The sequence below is a fragment of the Dendrobates tinctorius genome, unplaced genomic scaffold (genome assembly GCF_039654945.1).
Source record: "Dendrobates tinctorius isolate UK_male_01 unplaced genomic scaffold, ASM3965494v1 ptg000039l, whole genome shotgun sequence".
NCBI lineage: Eukaryota > Metazoa > Chordata > Amphibia > Anura > Dendrobatidae > Dendrobates > Dendrobates tinctorius.
Genome location: NW_027361707.1, coordinates 6,353,952 through 6,375,291, shown reverse-complemented (window position 1 = coordinate 6,375,291; position 21,340 = coordinate 6,353,952). Strand labels below are relative to the sequence as shown.

Here is a 21,340-nt window from a genome sequence, read left to right as displayed (position 1 = left end):
AAGAAACCTTATATATTGGTCAAATTTCCAAAATTTTAATGTCTTCATGAGGGCACTGCGCGCCTGCCTCCTGACTTCCAATTTCCCTCTCGAGCCGCAGGCGGAGGCAGCAACCCTCTCGAGCCGCAGGCAGCAACCCTCTCGGGCCGCAGGCAGCAACCCTCTCGAGCCAGCTGGCAAGAACCAGCGATCTAGCTAGCTTCAGCGTAAAGGTACTGTCACACTTAGCGATGCACCAGCGATCCCGACCAGCGATATGACGCGGTAAGGATCGCTGGTGCATCGCTAAGTGATCGCTAGTGAGCTGCCATACAGGCAGATCTCACTAGTGACATCGCAGGGGACGGGGGTCACTACTTACCTGTCAGACGCGGCGATCCTGCGTCCTCCCGCCCGGCTCCACGCGTTGCTCGTCTCCACAGCAGGAAGCTGACGACGAGAAACGGTCCAGGACGTTCTCGCACGATCAGCGATAACCAGCGGGGGAGCCGGTCGGAGGCAAGTATCACACATAGCGATATCGCTAGCAATATCGCTATAACGTCACAAAAACCAGTGACGTTACAGGGATATTGCTAGCGATATCACTTAGTGTGACAGGCCCTTAAGACTTGCAGACTCTTTACCTAGTTAATCGGCCACACAGACCGCAGAGGTGACCGATAACCTTGGCAATGAGCAAAAAAAAAATTAAAAAAATCCCTCCGTTCTTGAGGAAAATTGCAAAGTTGTTTGTTCTTACAATCACTTTGCAATTTTAATACTTAAGAAGTTTCAACTAAGTTTATAAAAAAAAAAAAAAAAAAAACGCTACTATTGTGGGGAAAAGCCACAAAACATTGTAAAACTTAAAATTGTGGCATTTATATTTCATAAAACAGAATTAAAAAATAAATTCATAAGTTAAAAGTGGAAAAATTAAACTAAAGCCAAACTTAAAAAAAATCTTAAAATTTTTACAGCATGGTGCACAATACTACTAAAATGTATTGCAAAATTATTTGTCCCCCCTGTGAGCCAAGTTTTGCATTTCTGACAGGCAGGAGAATAGGAAGTGTAGCAACAAAAGTTCCACAGGTCACAGATAAACCGCACAAGATTTTTCCATGCATTTTACCAGAGAAGAAAAAGGTTTAAAGACAATTATCTTCTTAGAAGCAATTACTGGCTCAAAACAGAAGATAACGCTCAAGGACATATCACAACAAAATGGACAAAAAGTAAAAAGTTTGTAATTCTTTTTAAAACATGCCCGTGAGAAACTTTCCCTAGGTATTTCACAAGACGCTTACTGAAGGTTTCTCACCTCAGGGATAAATATCTTACCAGCTATTTTACTGAAGTACGATGAGCACATAGAAAAGGATTTCAGAAATTGTGGAGGAAGAAACAAAAAAAAAAAGGAATAAAATAATAAAATATAACATCTGAAATTAATCCACATAAATGTTATTTCAATAGGGAGAGAAGTAACAAACATATTTGGTGCAGCCTGTCTCCAGGCAAGAAGGAATAAGTACAAAGAAGGGAAAGGCTCCCAAAGGAAAGCTCGAAACGGGGCACCAAATATCCGGTGTTGGACTCAGGGACTGATGTTTGTTGGTTCCTGCTTGAGCACTTCGTCAACAATACAATTGGCATGGATGGCCAACGATCCCCTGGGGAAAAGGGAAGACTACCCAGACACCCAAAAAGGGTTAGAAAAAATTTTCTAGGAGCCACTAAACACAAAAAAGAGAATTTTCAAAGGTTAAATGTGAGGGACAATGGAATGTCATCGAGACATTCCCCCGGAATTCAAATGCTGGAAAACGATGGGCACTGGTAACATGGTAAAAATGGGCATTAAACAAAAAAAGTCTACTTGGTTGCCTGGATCAGAAATATTTGAAGTATGGAGATAAGAGCCAATAAAGGTGATCGATAGAACCAGGGTTAGGAACCCCCTTTCCAAAAGGTATGTATCACAGACTGGGAACCACCCTATAAAAAGGGCACAATTCAGTCCATTAGCGGGTTATTCCCATCGTTAGAGATGGATATTGTTAGCTAAAACTTGTAAAAGCAATTACTTTTGCCATTTACTACTACTTATAATTTTCAGCCGTTTTTTGATATCTTGACACTTTCCGTTTCACCCTATTGTCTAGGAGACCGACCACCGCTACTGTGGTGTAGCTTGTAAGCGCTGCGCTGAAGCTAGCATAGAGATAACATAACGCTCCAGACCAGCTTCAAAAATCAGTAGAAAAAGAGCTGGTAAGCAGCGTGGCTGTTCCGATGTCTAGAATCGGTGGTCGGTCTCCAAGGCAACGACTGATAAACAGAAAAAAGTGTTTCTCGAGAACGACTGGAAATTTTAACAAACAGTAAATTGCAAAATTGCTTGTATTTATAAGCACTTTCCGACAATATCCATTTATGAAGACGGGAATAGCACCTTAAATATGTTTACACTTCTTCCTCTCATATTCTAAAAGTTGTCACATAGCAATTTATTTTTAAGAGAAGTTGTCCGTGAAACCAGGATACTTCTCCCATAAAGTGTTGTTGCTTCCCATAAAAATTAGTCATAGCCTAGGGAACCGGACAGAGGAGCTCTTCTTACCCAGGAGTGCGGGATTACTGGCATTTAAAGGGCTTGACAGGGCAATGTGGCATCAACGGAGTGTCACTGACATATGACGTAGGGCTGGAGAGACCTCAGGTGGAGGGTATACAGCGGGCAGTATGTGGGGGGCACTGATCATACACCCAGGGTAAACGCTCCAACACACTGACGTCAGAAAGCCACACTGTTAGAACTGCTGAACACTACCTGCATATTACGCCCCGGTGATTTACGACCTAGTGGAACTTGCTGGATCCAACATGTAATAGGCTTTTTTGGCTTTCGGGAGGTAATTGCGCTGCTGTAGGAGCACTACACAGGTGCAGAGAGAAACAAGATGTGGACCCACAAGTGCTTCTCACTAAATTAGAATAGCAAAAAGTTAATTTATTTCAATTCTTCAATACAAAAAGTGAAACTCATATTATATAGAGTCATTACACACAGAGTGATCTATTTCACGTGTTTATTGCTGTTAATGTTGATGATTATGGATTATAGCCAATGAGAACCCAAAAGTCATCTCAGTAAATTAGAAAAATTAACAAAAAACACCTGCAAAGGCTTCTTAACCGTTTAAAAAGGTCCCTTAGGCTGTTTCAGTAGCTCCACAATCATGGGGAAGACTGCTGACTTGACAGATGTCCAGAAGGCAGTCACTGACACACGCCACAAGGAGGGTAAACCACAAAAGACCGTTGCTAAAGAAGCCGGCTGTTCCCAGAGTGCTGTATCCAAGCATATTAATGGAGAGTTGAGTGGAAGGAAAAAATGTGGTAGAAAAAGGTGAACAAACAACCGGGATAACCGCAGCATTGAAAGGATTGGAAAAGACCATTCAAAAATTTTGGGGAGATTCATAAGGAGTGGACTGCTGCTGGAGTCATTGCTTCAAGAGCCGCACAGAGACATATCCAGGACATGGGGTACAAGTGTCAAGCCTTGTGTCAAGCCACTCATGACCAATAGACAACGCCAGAAGTGTCTTACCTGCGCCAAGGAGAAAAAGAAACTGGACTGTTGTCAGTGGTTCAAGGTGTTTTTCTCAGATGAAAGTAAATTTTGCATTTCATTTGGAAAACAAAGTCCCAGAGTCTTGTGGAAGAGTGGAGGGGCCACAATCCAAGCTGCTTGAGGTCTAGTGTGAAGTTTCCACAATCAGTGATGGTTTGGGGAGCCATGTCATCTGCCGGTGTAGGTCCACTGTGTTTTACCAAGATGAAAGTCAGCGCAGCCGTCTACCAGGACATTTTAGAGCACTTCATGCTTCCCTCTGCCGATAAGCTTTTTGGAGATGTAAATTCCATTCTCCAGCAGGACTTGGCCCCTGTCCACACTGACAAAAGTACCAATACCTGGTTTGCAAACAACAGTATCACTGTACTTGATTGGCCAGCAAACTCACCTGACCTTAACCCCATAGAGAATCTATGGGGTATTGTCAAGAGGAAGATGAGAGACCCAGACCCAACAATGCAGACAAGCTGAAGGCTGCTATCAAAGCAACCTGGGCTTCCATAACACCTCAGCAGTGCCACAGGCTGATCGCCTCCATGCCACGCCCCATTGATGCAGTAATTGATGCAAAAGGAGCCCCGACCAAGTATTGAGTGCATTTACTCAACAGACATTTCAGTAGGCCAACATTTCGGATTTTAAAATCATTTTTCAAGCTGGTGTTATAAAGTATTCTAATTTCCTGAGATAATGACTTTTGGGATTTCATTGGCTGTAAGCCATAATCATCAACATTAGCAGAAATAAACACTTGAAATAGATCACTCTGTGTGTACTGACTCTATATAATATATAACAACTCTGGACGACCCGACACGTCTATCCGTTACATGGAAAGCCCATTGGTTCCAATGTGAATGTTGTAGTGCATCATGTTCCTTGTGATGGAGCTACGGGGATATGGAGTTTCCTCCACTGCCGTAGGACACCACCACTGTTTTATTATCACGAGACTCTTCTCCCAAAAAGCCGTTGTCCAAAGAGGACCTCTGTCAATCCGATCAGTCGTGTTCTTATTCCACCCATTGCGCTTCAGGCCCTATTTAGCCAGATTCAGCTTTATAAGTCCTTGTCAGTGGTCAACCCTTTACCAGGGGTACTCCTTTAAGTCAAAGGTATCACCTATCCACAGGATAGGTGAGAATGTTTAGATTGGTGGTACTCCTACTGATCACAAGGATGGTGCACTTTCAGACTCTCTTGTGGTCCATGGTAAAATGAGAGCGCGAGCGACAGACGGCGCAAGCGATCCACAGAGAGACGGCGCGAGAAACAGAGTGAGCGACAGAGAGAGATAGAAGTAGTAGTTTTAATATGTTTGGTTTTTTCCAATAACAGGAGAAACGATCAAACTTCTCCGCAGGGACCGGAGCTCCAGTAATCCGTCCGATGCAGCTTGAACTAAATGTTCACTAGGCATTTACTTTCCAATAACACAAGATTATGGGATAATATTAAGACCATAAAACGATAGAAAATAAAAACAGCCAAGGAAAAGTACAAAACACTTGTTGGTATTATCATTGTCCAGAGCTAAGGCACTCCAGAAAAACAGGACATTGCACAGTTCCTTTTTTAAAAGGAGGCCTCCTGATTCCAGGAGGCCAAAAATGCTCTTAGAAGCAAAGCAAGCCTCCTTAAATGGATTGCTAGTGGGCAAAATTAAAAAAAACAACAAAAAAAGAGCAGAATAGGCAAAGAGAAAAAAGAAAAAAAACCTACAAAAATTAATTATAACTGCCGCCATGTTTACTTCCAATGATCAACCACACCAAAAAAAAGGAACAAGGATTCAATACACATAAGTATTCAATAAAAAACTATTTTTTTTGGTCCCTGTGAAGTTGACATCATCAATGTGACAAAAAAAAAAAACTGACGGGGCAGCATGGAAACGGATTGATGAGGCAAGTATTGCATTTATCACTATTGTTTTTTTTTTTTATTATTAAAGACATAATACATCTTTGTTCGCCATTACTCCACTGGAAAAAAAGAAAAGAGAAGCCAGCGTTGCCAAGGTCAGAACGCATAACATAAAGTGCATTTGCACATAACATCTAACTGTATTCAAAATGAGATATTTAGCAAAAAAATTGATCAATTCAATTGAGCCACCCCGCCGCGCCAAGGCAATCTCATGTGGGGGGTCCTACTCTACGTTTTTAATAAACACTGTGCCATTACGGCCTCCTAGATACATTAAAAGCAAGACCACTTTAAATGCAATCCGTACCTGAGCATTTCTGGATCGCTCCCATGATGCCAGAAAAGGCAAGTGCGGATGAAGGCCAACCAGGTCTGAATACAGACGTGTCAGGTTTTAGCCTCCACACATTGCCTGACCAGCAAGCATAGATGAAGGGCAATGCAGGTTCAGATACAGGTGCACAATTAAATAAAGCTTGGGGCAGGGTGGGGCTGCTGTGTATGTGTGCACAGCAGCCTAGATCCATCACAGTGAACACAGAAAAAATGGCGAACACAACCCAGCGCGCACGGCAAAAGTGGTGGTCAGCCACATACCAATGTACAAAAAAAGAAAAGAGAAGCCAGCGTTGCCAAGGTCAGAACGCATAACAATTGAATTGATCAGTTTTTTTGCTAAATATCTCATTTTGAATAGTTAGATGTTATGTGCAAATGCACTTTATGTTATGCGTTCTGACCTTGGCAACGCTGGCTTCTCTTTTCTTTTTTTGTACATTGGTATGTGGCTGACCACCACTGTTGCCGTGCGCGCTGGGTTGTGTTCGCCATTTTTTCTGTGTTCACTGTGATGGATCTAGGCTGCTGTGCACACATACACAGCAGCCCCACCCTGCCCCAAGCTTTATATAATTGTGCACCTGTATCTGAACCTGCATTGCCCTTCATCTATGCTTGCTGGTCAGGCAATGTGTGGAGGCTAAAACCTGACACGTCTGTATTCAGACCTGGTTGGCCTTCATCCGCACTTGCCTTTTCTGGCATCATGGGAGCGATCCAGAAATGCTCAGGTACGGATTGCATTTAAAGTGGTCTTGCTTTTAATGTATTTAGGAGGCCGTAATGGCACAGTGTTTATTAAAAACGTAGAGTAGGACCCCCCACATGAGATTGCCTTGGCGCGGCGGGGTGGCTCAATTGAATTGATCAATTTTTTTGCTAAATATCTCATTTTGAATACAGTTAGATGTTATGTGCAAATGCACTTTATGTTATGCGTTCTGACCTTGGCAACGCTGGCTTCGCTTTTCTTTTTATTACTCCACTGGACTCTACTTCCTGATGAAATGATGACCCCGTCACAACGAAACGGTCAGTGGCTGACCTCCGTGCTTGACTGATGCAGCCTCCGATTGGCACCACACGTCATCGGAGGTAGAGTCTGGAACTGACCAGGAGCAGCAGGGATCAGTGAGAGGAGTATGGCTTCTTACTTTTTTTTTTTTGTTTTTATGGATTGCTAGCATTTTCTTTTAAAAGAAAAAAAAAAAAAAAAATAATAATAATAATGTACTCACTAGACAACTCGTTTTATAAGGTTATTCCAAACTTAAGACATTACTGGCATACCCTTGTAAGTATTTCATTAGTCTGGGGCACTGGCTAAAGAATTCTTTATAGGAACCGATTGGCGGCACTAAACGACCGATCAGCAGCTTGTTTACATGGGCAGATAGCGTTTAACGACGCGCGCTAAACAATCCGTAATACATCGGTTAGTGTCATTAATTTGGCAGCGTGAGACATTGCGCTTCCGAGAATTATGTTTTTTTTTGGGCAGCACAAAAGATCATTTCACCCGACGAACAAGAGTTTTGCTCCATCATCGGATGATTAAGACTGCAAACATTTCTAAATCAAGCCCCTTTTGTACCGATTTTTAGGCCAATAATTTGGGATGAGCGAGTATACTCGTTAGGATTCGGTAGTCGGCGAGTAATGAGGTACTCGCGGTACTCGAATCCTGGAGAGTATTTCACTACTCGCCTCGTAATATTCGGCACAGCCAGCACAGCCCAGCCCCTCACAGCCCGGCACAGACCCCGCACAGCCCAGTCCCCACCCATTACTCGCATTTCCCATAGACTTGCTACTCATTATGAGTACCCGAGTATTAGGAGGTACTCGTAACGAGTACAGCGAGTCCGAATACTTCACTACTCCCTCATTCTCATTTGCACAAGGAAAGACTAGAAGCAATGGCATGAAACTGAATGGGAAGAGACACAGATTAGATATTAGAAAAAACTTTTTGACAGAGTGATCAATGAGTGGAACAGGCTGCCACGAGAAGTGGTGAGTTCTCCTTCAATAGAAGTCTTCAAACAGAGGCTGGACAGACATCTGACTGGGATGATTTTGCGAATCCTGCTTTGAGCAGGGGGTTGGACCAGATGGCCCAGGAGGTCCCTTCCAACTCTACGATTCTATGATCCCTACCATTAAATCCTTCACCATAGTATTTATAACCCCCACCGAGAAAAGAAAAAAAAAAAAAAAAAAAAAAAATATATGGAGGGGAGATGTGAACCACATGGGCAACAACTCCATATACAACTCAGTGCTTTTTTTTTTTTTTTTTTTTTTAACTACCATTCACATCCAGTTATGTGAATACCAGGGCTGTGGAGTCGGCAAGCCAAACCTGCGACTCCGACTCCTCAACTTCCCTTACACCGACTCCAACTCCGACTCCCACATATATTGCTTATATTTAAGTGAAAAATGTATTGTAGTACAATGTGAACATCAGACATTTAATCATTTTTATGATCCAATAATCAAGGTCTTTAGATAGAACATAATATATATTTATTGGAATACAACTTTAGAGCACAAAAAACTGTGATAAATTGTAAACATGTAATACACTATGTAATATCGATTACATATATACAGTACAGACAAAAAGTTTGGACACACCTTCTCATTCAAAGAGTTTTCTTTCATTTCATGAAAATTGTAGATTCACTCTGAAGGCATCAAAACTATGAATTAACACATGTGGAATTATATAATTAACAAAAAAGTGTGAAACAACTGAAAATATGTCTTATATTCTAGGTTCTTCAAAGTAGCCACCTTTTGCTTTGATTCCTGCTTTGCACACTCTTGGGATTCTCTTGATGAGCTTCAAGAGGTAGTCACCGGAAATGGTCTTCCAACAGTCTTGAAGGAGTTCCCAGAGATGCTTAGCACTTGTTGACCCTTTTGCCTTCACTCTGCGGTCCAGCTCACCCCAAACCATCTCGATTGGGTTCAGGTCTGGTGACTGTGGAGGCCAGGTCATCTGGCGTAGCACCCCATCACTCTCCTTTGTCAAATAGCCCTTACACAGCCTGGAGGTGTGTTTGAGGTCATTGTCCTGCTGAAAAATAAATGATGGTCCAACTAAACGCAAACCGGATGGAATAGCATGCCGCTGCAAGATGCTGTGGTAGCCATGCTGGTTCAGTATGCCTTCAATTTTGAATAAATCCCCAACAGTGTCACCAGCAAAGCACCCCCACACCATCACACCTCCTCCTCCATGCTTCACGGTGGGAACCAGGCATGTAGAGTCCATCCGTTCACCTTTTCTGCGTCGCACAAAGAAACGGTCATTGGAACCAAAGATCTCAAAATTGGACTCATCAGACCAAAGCACAGATTTCTACTGGTCTAATGTCCATTCTTTGTGTTCTTTAGGCCAAACAAGACTCTTCTGCTTGTGGCCTGTCCTTAGTAGTGGTTTCCTAGCAGCTATTTTACCATGAAGGCCTGCTGCACAAAGTCTCCTCTTAACAGTTGTTGTAGAGATGTGTCTGCTGCTAGAACTCTGTGTGGCATTGAGCTGGTCTCTAATCTGAGCTGCTGTTAACCTGTGATATCTGAGGCTGGTGACTCGGATGAACTTATCCTCCGCAGCAGAGGTGATTCTTGGTCTTCCTTTCCTGGGGCAGTCCTCATGAGAGCCAGTTTCTTTGTAGCGCTTGATGGTCTTTGCCACTGCACTTGGGGACACTTTCAAAGTTTTCCCAATTTTTTGGACTGACTGACCTTCAATTCTTAAAGTAATGATGGCCACTCGTTTTTCTTTACTTAGAATTTGTATTATGGCAAGAAAAAAGCAGCTAACAGTCTATTCAGTAGGATTATCAGCTGTGTATCCACCAGACTTCTGCACAACACACCTGATGGTCCCAACCCCATTTATAAGGCAAGAAATCCCACATATTAAACCTGACAGGGCACACCTGTGAAGTGAAAACCATTTCCGGTGACTACCTCTTGAAGCTCATCAAGAGAATGCCAAGAGTGTGCAAAGCAGTAATCAAAGAAAAAGGTGGCTACTTTGAAGAACCTAGAATATAAGACACAGTATTTTCAGTTGTTTCACACTTTTTTGTTAATTATATAATTGCACACGTGCTAATTCATAGTTTTTATGACTTCAGAGTGAATCTACAATTTTCATAGTAATGAAAATAAAGAAAACTTTGAATGAGATGTGTCCAAACATTTGGTCTGTAGAGTGTGAGTGTGTGTGTGTGTATATATATACTGAGGTGTGCAGTATGATGTTCTGCCCCCCCCCCCCCCCCAGGTTTGATCCTGGCTACGCCCGTGGTGTGAATGTAGCCTGAGGATATAGGCTTTGTCTTAGCTGAGAAGTCATAGTGATAGATAGAGAGATATATATATATATATATATATATATATATATATATATATATCTCTATCTATCACTATGACTTCTCAGCTAAGACAAAGCCTATATCCTCAGGCTACATTCACACCACGGGCGTAGCCAGGATCAAACCTGGGGGGGGGGGGGGGGGCAGAACATCATACTGCACACCTCAGCTGCTGCAGAACCTCATACTGCACACCCCTACACTTGAAAATAAAGCCTGCACCTTAGGAAGATGTGGTGAATGCAGTCTATTTATTCCAACTATCAATTGATGTGTTACTGAAGACGAGCAATGCCTGTACTGGGCGTCCTTTTGGGCAGCTATGAGGTGTACCTGACTGGTGCAAAAAAAAAAAAAAAGGAGTGTTAGGCCTGTTTCACACTTCCGTTTTTGTGTCCGCCAAACGGATCCGTTTCCGTTTTTTTGACGGAAACTGATGCAAACGGATCCGTTTTTTTAAAAACGGATCCGTTTTTTTGACGGATCCGCGGTAACCGTAATGGAAGTCTATGGGACCAAAAAAACGGATCCTGCAAAAAATGGCGGATCCGTTTTTTGACGGAAAACAACGGATTTTGACGGATTTGAAAAAACGGAAGTGTGAAACAGGCCTTAGTCTGTGTGCTATCCGGCTTTCATTCTTTTTGGTACAGATACGATATGGATAGACAGATATGGATAAATAGATAGATCAGATTTCTAATCTGCTTTTGCTATTGAAAACATTATCTATGAGCTCAAAAACCTTTCAAGTGATACAGTTTTTTTAAAAAGCCCTGATCGGCTTTTGCAGCTGAAAAACGTATCCTCAAAAAAACACAGCAAAAACGCTGTGTGTGAATGTAGCCTTAGATCAGGAATATAAGAGCACATCCTGCATTGAATTACTGTACCCAATTTATTATATATTTAGGAGTCAGAGTCGGTCCATTTTATACCGACTCCACAGCCCTGTTGAATACCAATGTAAATTGGCTCAGGGGTCCACGATACGCCGCCCCCTTCCACATTTATTCCATCCTGAATAGAGTGACCGCCATCTCAAGGAATTAGAAAGAGTCCTCTGACCCTCCTAATCATCTCCATCATAGCCAAAGAGAGGATTACACGTTCAAATACCCCCATGCAACTTCGATTCATTTCATACAAAAAAAAAAATATACATAAAAAAAAATAAATCTATAGCATTGTTAAGAGGAAAAAAAAAATCCCGATGAGGCCCCCAGTGTTTTGGGCTTGGATTGTATTCAATAATAACCCCACCATCTGCCTTCCTCTCGCTAGGAGTAGCACACTTCCCTGCGGGGATGTGAAAGTGTACACCGCTTCTATATAGCCTAATGGGCATCATTCATATTAGCAAACATGCACATACCTCCAGAAGGCCTGCCCTTCAATGAGCGTTTTATGCAGCACAAAGCAGTAGCTGTTACCTCGCCCGCCGCCCTGTGTGGAGAATTAGCTCACTAAAGGGGAGAAAAAAAAAAAAAAAAATTCCTTCCAAGCCGCTTTTATGGAAAATAAGGACTTGGGCTGTTAACGTAAAATCTACTGAACAACAAGCGCCACTAATGAGCTAATAACACATGGACCATTTCACTAAGAGCTTTCCTTTCATAGTGTACAAGTTACATGGAGTAGGAGGGGGGAGAAGGCGTCTTTGTGTTCTGTAGCAAAGCTCTACTCTGTACCTACAAAGCCAGCGTCTCCTTACTGTGATCTACAGGTTTACTGTGCCCGCATAGTCCACCAACTGCGAAGTCAAAGACGAAGATCCTGCTGATGTCCATAGAAAATGGACAGGGACAGCGCCACAAGCACAGTATATAGTCACCCCTCGTGCTACTTGTGTGGTCTACAGATGGGCATGTATTATACCAATATCATGGACAGTGGGAGAATCTAAAAAAAAAAAAAGGCTTATATTTATTGTGGTCGATGGATAATCCCTCATCAAGGTTAGATTTTCACCTGTGGACTACCATTATCCCATTGGAGGTAAGTGGGACAAAATCTATAAGAGCAGCACCTCCACTTTCTCAAAGACCCTCATCAAAAGGCAGAAAATGACCTATTCTCCTTGTAGTGAGTTGTAGACTGCTTTTTTTTTTTTTTTTTTTTTTTTTAAAGGTACATGAAGGGAAACTGCTAAAGGAATACTCCTGCTGAAACATACATGCTGTATTTTGTCTAGTGGAGATCCTCAGGGGCGGAGCATGAATTTATATTGATGCTCCGCCCCCTACATTAGGTTCTACAGAAGAGTTTCAGTTCTTCCTACGGTGTTCACTTAACCTCAAAACATGAAATGGACCAAATACAAGGTAGATCAAAAACTTAGCTGGATGACTAGCAGTCGAAAAGGGAAGGAGGCATCAAATGTTTATGTGTAGCGTTAGTGCCGCATCATAGAAATTGACGATGTCCCTGATCTATCGACTACAAATATATATGTACTAGCTGAAGAGCGCGGCGCTGCCCGGGCATAGTAACTAACTGTGGTTAGTTATAGAAAATTATAATTATCCTCCATCCCATAGTCCCGTGCCCATATACCCATCATACATATCCACAATCCCATAGGCCCGTGCCCATATACCCATCATACATATCCTCCATCCCATAGTCGAGTGCCCATATACCCATCACACATCCTCCATCCAATAGTCCCATGCCCATATACCCATCATACATATTCTCCATCCCATAGTCCTATGCCCATATACCCATCATACATATCCGCCATCTCATAGTCCCGTGCCCATATACCCATCATACATATCCTCCATCCCATAGTCCAGTGCCCATATACCCATCATACACATCCTCCATCCCATAGTCCCGTGCCCATATACATATCCGCCATCCCATAGTCCCGTGCCCATATACCCATCATACACATCCTCCATCCCATAGTCCCGTGCCCATATACATATCCGCCATCTCATAGTCCCGTGCCCATATACCCATCATACATATCCTCCATCCCATAGTCCAGTGCCCATATACCCATCATACACATCCTCCATCCCATAGTCCCGTGCCCATATACATATCCTCCATCCCATAGTCCAGTGCCCATATACCCATCATACACATCCTCCATCCCATAGTCCCGTGCCCATATACATATCCGCCATCTCATAGTCCCGTGCCCATATACCCATCATACATATCCTCCATCCCATAGTCCAGTGCCCATATACCCATCATACACATCCTCCATCCCATAGTCCCGTGCCCATATACATATCCGCCATCCCATAGTCCCGTGCCCATATACCCATCGCACATCCTCCATCCCATAGTCCCATGCCCATATACCCATCATACACATCCTCCATCCCATAGTCCCGTGCCCATATACCCATCATACACATCCTCCATCCCATAGTCCCGTGCCCATATACATATCCGCCATCCCATAGTCCCGTGCCCATATACCTGTCATACCTATCCTCCATCCCATAGTCCCGTGCCCATATACCCATCGCACATCCTCCATCCCATAGTCCAGTGCCCATATACCCATCATACACATCCTCCATCCCATAGTCCCGTGCCCATATACATATCCGCCATCCCATAGTCCCGTGCCCATATACCCATCGCACATCCTCCATCCCATAGTCCCATATACCCATCATACATATTTGCCATCCCATAGTCCCGTGCCCATATACCCATAATAGATATCCTCCATCCCATAGTCAACCATTGTGACATCATAATGAGGGGCGGGGCCTGATACGCACACACTGTTTCCCCAGTATGCAAATAGGGGCATTGTGACATCACAATGAGGGGCAGGGCTTGACACACGCACACTTTTCCCCCCAGTATGTAGATAGGGGCAACATTGTTTGGTGAATTGGAACGCGCGGGGTTAAAATTTCACCTCACATCATAGCTTAGGACGCTCTCGGGGTCCAGACGTGTGACTGTGCCAAATTTTGTGGCAGTAGCCGCGACGGTGCGGATGCCTATCCCGGACATACACACGCACACATACACACGCACACATACACACACACACACGCACACGCACACGCACACGCACACGCACACGCACACGCACACGCACTTTGAGCTTTATATATTAGATATATAATATTACAGTTGACAGAGTGGCCAATAGTCCCGACCATTGTGGCAACGTTCAGCGAATCTGGCTTAAAAAACAAAACAAAATAAAAAAAAAAAGTGCTATGCCAATTTTCAAAGGGTCATTCTGGGTCACGGACAGGATCCCTTCCTTTTGATAACTCCAAACTGATAAATTTCTCTTCAAGCTAGTCTATCAGTATCAAAATTCTGGAAACATGCAAAAAAAAAAAAAAAACACTATTAACAATTATAATAAATAGAATATTTAAAAATTTTACCAAATTGATTTGCCCATTATGCTAATGTTAGATAGACCGTGAATTACGCGTTTTCACAATTTGTTATAAATCCATGAAAATGAATAAAAAAAAAAAAAAAAAAAAATTTTTAGACGGCAGCTTTAAATTTCACAGCGAGATCTCATCTAGTTGATGAAAACTTTCGCCATCTAATCTATAAAAACACTGTGCACGCTCCAGCACCTGCAATGGGACAGATATAAACACAATCTGTGCAGCTCGCAGCCTTCGCTACATCTCGTAGCAACACCAATTTCTTACCGGAGAGGGGAAAAAAAAAATAAAAAATCCTCAAGTCATCTCGCAGCACTTAAATCAAAATTTCTACTGTCGAGCTTGCATTAACCCTTCGTTAACTTCTGGTCAAAGTCACGTAGAGGCGCTTGGAAAAATAAGCGAAGCTCCAGCAGCATTGCCACGTGGTGCGTGTATACAAGGATGTCATGTCTCCCCGGATCAATGAACGCTCTAATGTCTATAGAATGTTCCGTGTGTGAAGCAGAGAGGGAACAAGAAAATAAAATAAAGAACTTAGTGGAAAAATCAAAGTAGAGTCTGTATCGCGTCTCAGGACTTCATCACTTTTTAGATCTCTGCTTGCTGTCAACGAATAGGAGCATTCTTAAGATTTCAAGCCGGTCATGATCTTATCAAACAACGAGCTAGAAAAATTATCCGTGTAGATTTTGCTGTAGATTCTGATACCAATTCAACTCTGCTACATAGGAGCATATGAAAAACATAATGAAAATACACAGCTGGAAGAAATTTACATGGTGCCAAATTCCACAGAAAGAGGATTATATTAGTGAAAAATCTCATCCCGTTGCAAGTGTTGTAAATCTCAAGTCATGGGGAAAATTTGCCTTCAGTGAATACAGATTTTCCCATTACTCAGAAGGTGCCAGTTGGTGCTCATAAAGTTCTATGGAGACTTGTAATTGTTTCAGGAGAACTTGTGTCTTCCTCTAGCTCCTCCCTAGAATGTCTGTGTCTTCCTCTAGCTCCTCCCTAGAATGTCTGTGTCTTCCTCTAGCTCCTCCCTAGAATGTCTGTGTCTTCCTCTAGCTCCTCCCTAGAATGTCTGTGTCTTCCTCTAGCTCCTCCCTAGAATGTCTGTGTCTTCCTCTAGCTCCTCCCTAGAATGTCTGTCTTCCTCTAGCTCCTCCCTAGAATGTCTGTGTCTTCCTCTAGCTCCTCCCTAGAATGTCTGTGTCTTCCTCTAGCTCCTCCCTAGAATGTCTGTGTCTTCCTCTAGCTCCTCCCTAGAATGTCTGTGTCTTCCTCTAGCTCCTCCCTAGAATGTCTGTGTCTTCCTCTAGCTCCTCCCTAGAATGTCTGTGTCTTCCTCTAGCTCCTCCCTAGAATGTCTGTGTCTTCCTCTAGCTCCTCCCTAGAATGTCTGTGTCTTCCTCTAGCTCCTCCCTAGAATGTCTGTGTCTTCCTCTAGCTCCTCCCTAGAATGTCTGTGTCTTCCTCTAGCTCCTCCCTAGAATGTCTGTGTCTTCCTCTAGCTCCTCCCTAGAATGTCTGTGTCTTCCTCTAGCTCCTCCCTAGAATGTCTGTGTCTTCCTCTAGCTCCTCCCTAGAATGTCTGTGTCTTCCTCTAGCTCCTCCCTAGAATGTCTGTGTCTTCCTCTAGCTCCTCCCTAGAATGTCTGTGTCTTCCTCTAGCTCCTCCCTAGAATGTCTGTGTCTTCCTCTAGCTCCTCCCTAGAATGTGTGTCTTCCTCTAGCTCCTCCCTAGAATGTGTGTCTTCCTCTAGCTCCTCCCTAGAAAGGGTGTCTTCCTCTAGCTCCTCCCTAGAATGTGTCTTCCTCTAGCTCCTCCCTAGAATGTGTGTCTTACTCTAGCTCCTCCCTAGAATGCCTGTGTCTTACTCTAGCTCCTCCCTAGAATGCCTGTGTCTTCCTCTAGCTCTTCCCTAGAATGCCTGTGTCTTCCTCTAGCTCTTCCCTAGAATGCCTGTGTCTTCCTCTAGCTCTTCCCTAGAATGCCTGTGTCTTCCTCTAGCTCCTCCCTTCTCCATAGAATTTTTAAAGCACCAACTGAATCTCCTGTTTCACTAACAGGAAAATCTGTCATCGAGTACAGATTTTATCCATGAATAGAGAGGGATCGATCAATCCAGGAGGAGAGAGCGCAGCAGATTACTCTGATTAAAAAAAGCAAACTCGGAAAATATATCTTGCGTGTAAAACAATTAAAGCGACGGTTACGCTTTATAAAAAAAAAAAAAGCAAACAAAAACAGGTTTTCAACCTTTAAGTGAAAGTAGTTTTAACTTGCAACTGCAGAAGCAATGAATAGTCCGGCAGTCGAGCATTCAACTCCATGAACATAAAAGTGTCCCAACCTCCCGGGAATCGGATCCCCACCGATCAATCAGTGATCAAACAAGTTCAAGTTAATTCTGTCAGCAGGTGTTTGCTACCTAATCTGAGAGCAGCATAATGTAGGGTCAAAGATCCTGATTCCAGCGATTTGTCACTTACTGGGCTGCTTACTGTAGTTTTGATAAAAATCACTGCTTTATCATATTCGTGAGCTCTTTATAACCCTGCCCTCACCACTAATTGGCAGCTTTCTGCCTACGCACAGTGTACACCGAAAGCTCTCAATCACTGGAGTGGGCGGAGTTATACAGAGCTCAGCATTCAGAGCACTGCTAGATCTGCAGAGAAAACGGATTTTATCAAAACTGCAGGTGGCAGCTGAGTAAGTTACATATACTCGCGCAGAGAACCTGCAGGAGTGTGCTGTGACAGCCATAACAAGTGTTTCTATGGAGTTTTTCAAGGGTAATTGAAGTATACGGAGAGGAGGCACAAGAACACAATGAAGAAGCCGACAGAGGGGATCTTAACGCTCAATCTGAAGAAAAATGAAGATTAAAAATGGAGGCGGGGGGGGGGGATATTCTACATTAAGTGTTCATATCGCTAGACAGTAATTACTCTCTTTATCACGTTTTATTCTGGCAGGATTACTTTCCCGCGCAGGCAATGGAGCGGGGTTATTTCGTGACAGCGCTGCCCGTCGTCATTTCCATCATTACAGATATTAGGCCTCATTTATCAAACCTGCCTCAAAAAGAAACAAAAATCTTTATTAGCTTCCCACCATAACAACCAACCAGAACTCAGCTTTCATTTCCAAAACAGCTCTGGTAAAATAAAAGCTGCACCGTGATTGGTTGCTACGGGCACTGATAATTATTGCCCATAGCAACCAATCAGAGAGCCGCTTTCACGTTAGCAGAGCTGTTTTAGAAATGAAAGCAGAGCTCCGACTGGTTGCCAGGATCAATGAGCGCTTAGCATTTATTTATTTATTTTTTTTAGAAAACAGCTCTGGTCTGTGATTAATTGCTACGGGCAACAGACAGGTTTGCGTTTAATTTTGAGAAATCTGCAGAGTGCGACATGCGGTCACATTATGAACCGTATTAGGGGTGGGGTGGCAGCACGACTACTAGTAGGGTCCTGCTAATGAAGTACTGACGAGCCACCACGTACAACATGGAGGCTCTGTGCTTGTCTATTGCTGGCTGTAGAATGAGGTAACTGAGAATCCATCAGTGAGCCCGCTAGGACTGTCTGACGGCGAGTTTCTAACCAAGGTTAGGGCTACCCGTCCGAAACAACGGTCACGCGGCCAAAGCTTGTGTGTCAATGTTACATTGCACCACAAAAAAAGAAAAAGGGGGAGAGTAGGGAGTGCGACAACCAATGCACAAAAAGTCTGGAGTTTTATTTTTTTTATGCTTCTTGATTATGGCGGTCACACTACCCTCGAAATAACAATGTTACCCCATTCACTTGTATGGAAAAGTTTAGCAGGGCGACAGGTGTCGTGGCCATAGTCCACGCGTTCTCTGTCTTCTCCTGGACTCTTCTCAGCGGATTTATGACCACAGACCATGTAAAAGATGAATGAGCAGAGAGGCAAAGAGATTGGAAAAGCAAAATGGGGAAACACATTTTTTTCAATTAGGTCCAATTAGATTTTTAGTCCTAGATACATTCATTAAATAAAATATATATATATATATATATATATATATATATATATATATATATAAAAAATATTATTTTCCCCATATTTAGACAGTGTGCGACCCTCAGGCTCCCTAGCCCATCAGAAAGCATTCGACAGCTCCTCTGCATCTTGCAACAAGTAGATCCCAGCCATGATATCATTAATAATGACATATACACCGGGCACCACATCGCAAATTCACCATCACTACACAGCAAGGACCACCCACGAACCTTCAGCAGGACCAGATCATGGTCAGCCACAGAGGAGACCATCTCCATATGAAGCTGCTAGTCTCCAACTGACAATGTACATGGTATATACCCACAGAATACAGATGTAGCAGAGTCGAGTTTGTGATATGGCACAAATGTAACCTGAGAGTAGTAGCAGAGACTAGTTTGCTGTTGGCACAAGTGTTACCTGTGATTGCAGAAAAAGCAACCACACAACATGATCTATAATCACATGCATCTACTGTATTATTTACAAAACATATTACATAGGACTGCAGGTCAAGAATTTGGTCTTTCATAGGACTGCATGTAAACATAATACCTCCTATTTACACAAGAGACTTATGACCCAGTCTGATTTGTAATTTTACATAGAACTGCATCTGAACCCTACAACATATTTAGAAATGAATGATCATGGCTCGTTTGTAGTTTTACATAGGGCTGCATGTGAATATACAAGATGATGACTACTGAAAAAAAAAAAAACCAAGTATGATAATCCTTATTTGTAATTGTACATAGGACTGCACGTGAAGCTACTACATTCAGGATGCTCAGAATTGTACCAACATATTGTTTTTACATAGGACTGCAAGAAAGTCCAATTCCTTTTCTTTCCTACTTAAAATTATCAAAAGCCACAGGAAAACTCACACCAAAAATGACGAGTCACATTCCTCTCTGCTACATCTTTGTATGTCATCATTTATAGCTTTACATGGGACTTCACATGCAAAATGTTTATTCAGAAAGTAGTGAACCTGTCCCATTTGCTGTTTTACATGGGACTGCAGGCACAACTACAGTATTCTGAACGCTCAAATGCACGAGCCAATCTTAGTTGCATTTTTACATATGACTGCATGTGAACAGAACACAGTGTTTAGAAATCTATGATCACAGCTCATTTGTGGTTCGCATAGGACTGCATGTAAATCTACACCATTCTGAATGGATATCTATGGTTAGGTCTTATTTAGGGCTTTACATAGGACTGTGTGTAAACATACATCATTCAGAAACACTACATCAAAATGGACAAGCGCACAGACATACATAATACTTTTCTGCAGACAGACATTATTTATGGTTTTACATGGGACTTCATGTGATCACGTTACCTTCTGCTTACTGAGAAAGCGATGAGTGTGTTATTTGTGACTTTACACAGGACTGCAGGTGCACCTACATTATTCTGAATGGTCACAAATATATGATCACATCATATGTCAACATTTCTGATTATTGAGACGTGGACGACCACATTTCATTTACGGTTTCGCAGGTAAAACCTACAAAATCGGGAACACTTAGAATTGTACCATCACATCTCATTCATGGTTTCGCACAGGACTGCAGGTAAAACCCAACAAAATTGTGAATCTTTAGAACTGCACAATCGAATCTGATCTGTGGTTTTGCATAGGACTGCAGGTAACATTCCTACTCGGCGAGATGCAGACGATTCTGTTGTAAAAATGTCATGAGACACATCTGGCTCTGCTACGTCTTCATGGATCTAACGACATATTTGTACCCTGACAACAATTCGATATAGGGAGCCGTCTATCCTATAGGACTGCAGCGACACAGTCAGGTCTGCTATGTCGGCGAAGCTCCTCCGCCCCATGATGCACAATCCAAGGTGTCAACCTGTCCACAGACACCTTTACAGCCTCTTCTGCAATAACTTTCTGATTGCTGCCATAATACAATGAAGACCTGCAATCATTGCCCCTGTGATGCGCCGTGGTCCCCTGCGAGCTGGGAGGGGGATCGTACAGCACCGTACACACATTAGGGCCTCGCAAGACACAAAACCCTGCGGCACCAAGGGAGTTAATCTGTAAATAAGTCAACTTGCCCAGTGATTAATTAGGCTCCTCAAACAATCCCCCCCATCCTGCCAACCTCCTATAGGGCAAGTCAGGGACAACATGCAAATTCTGCATTTCTCACGAGAAGCTGCGTAATCTATAGGCAGGATGGATGGATGGATAGTGAGCCCCTCTCTTCCCTCCCCATTCAACGCCGTCCTGGGCGAGCAAACAGGTCTAGGTTTGCGAAACCAATGGTGGATCCGTATGGTTACCTGCTGGTTTGCTCTCTGGCTTGTCCTCTTCAGGCCGGGCAAGTGGAAGCCTGGCAGCCGGCACTCCGCTCACTGTCACCAGGAAAAAGCAGAGTGCGCCCCACACGGTGACCATTCCCACTAGTATCCCTCGGCACGGGGATAACCTGCAGCCCCCTCCAGCCTCAGACATCCTCCGGTTGCATACTTCGCTCCCCTTGGGCTCAGCACTGTACACCCCGGCACCGGTCTCGTTGACCAAAAGTAGCACCGACCTAGAGAAAAAGAG

At 43.2% G+C, this 21,340-nt stretch overlaps 1 protein-coding gene across 4 annotated transcripts in view; it reads right to left on the bottom strand.

The window, feature by feature from the left end:
- Window positions 1-21,340, bottom strand: part of FGFR3 (fibroblast growth factor receptor 3) — a 109,934-nt gene that overhangs the window by 87,187 nt on the left and 1,407 nt on the right. For all 4 annotated transcript variants that reach the window (XM_073574433.1, XM_073574434.1, XM_073574435.1 and 1 more), the window contains exon 2: window positions 21,073-21,326. In XM_073574433.1, the coding sequence (XP_073430534.1) occupies window positions 21,073-21,244 (172 nt within the window). In that variant the 5' untranslated portion in view covers window positions 21,245-21,326. The remainder of the gene's footprint in view (window positions 1-21,072; window positions 21,327-21,340) is intronic.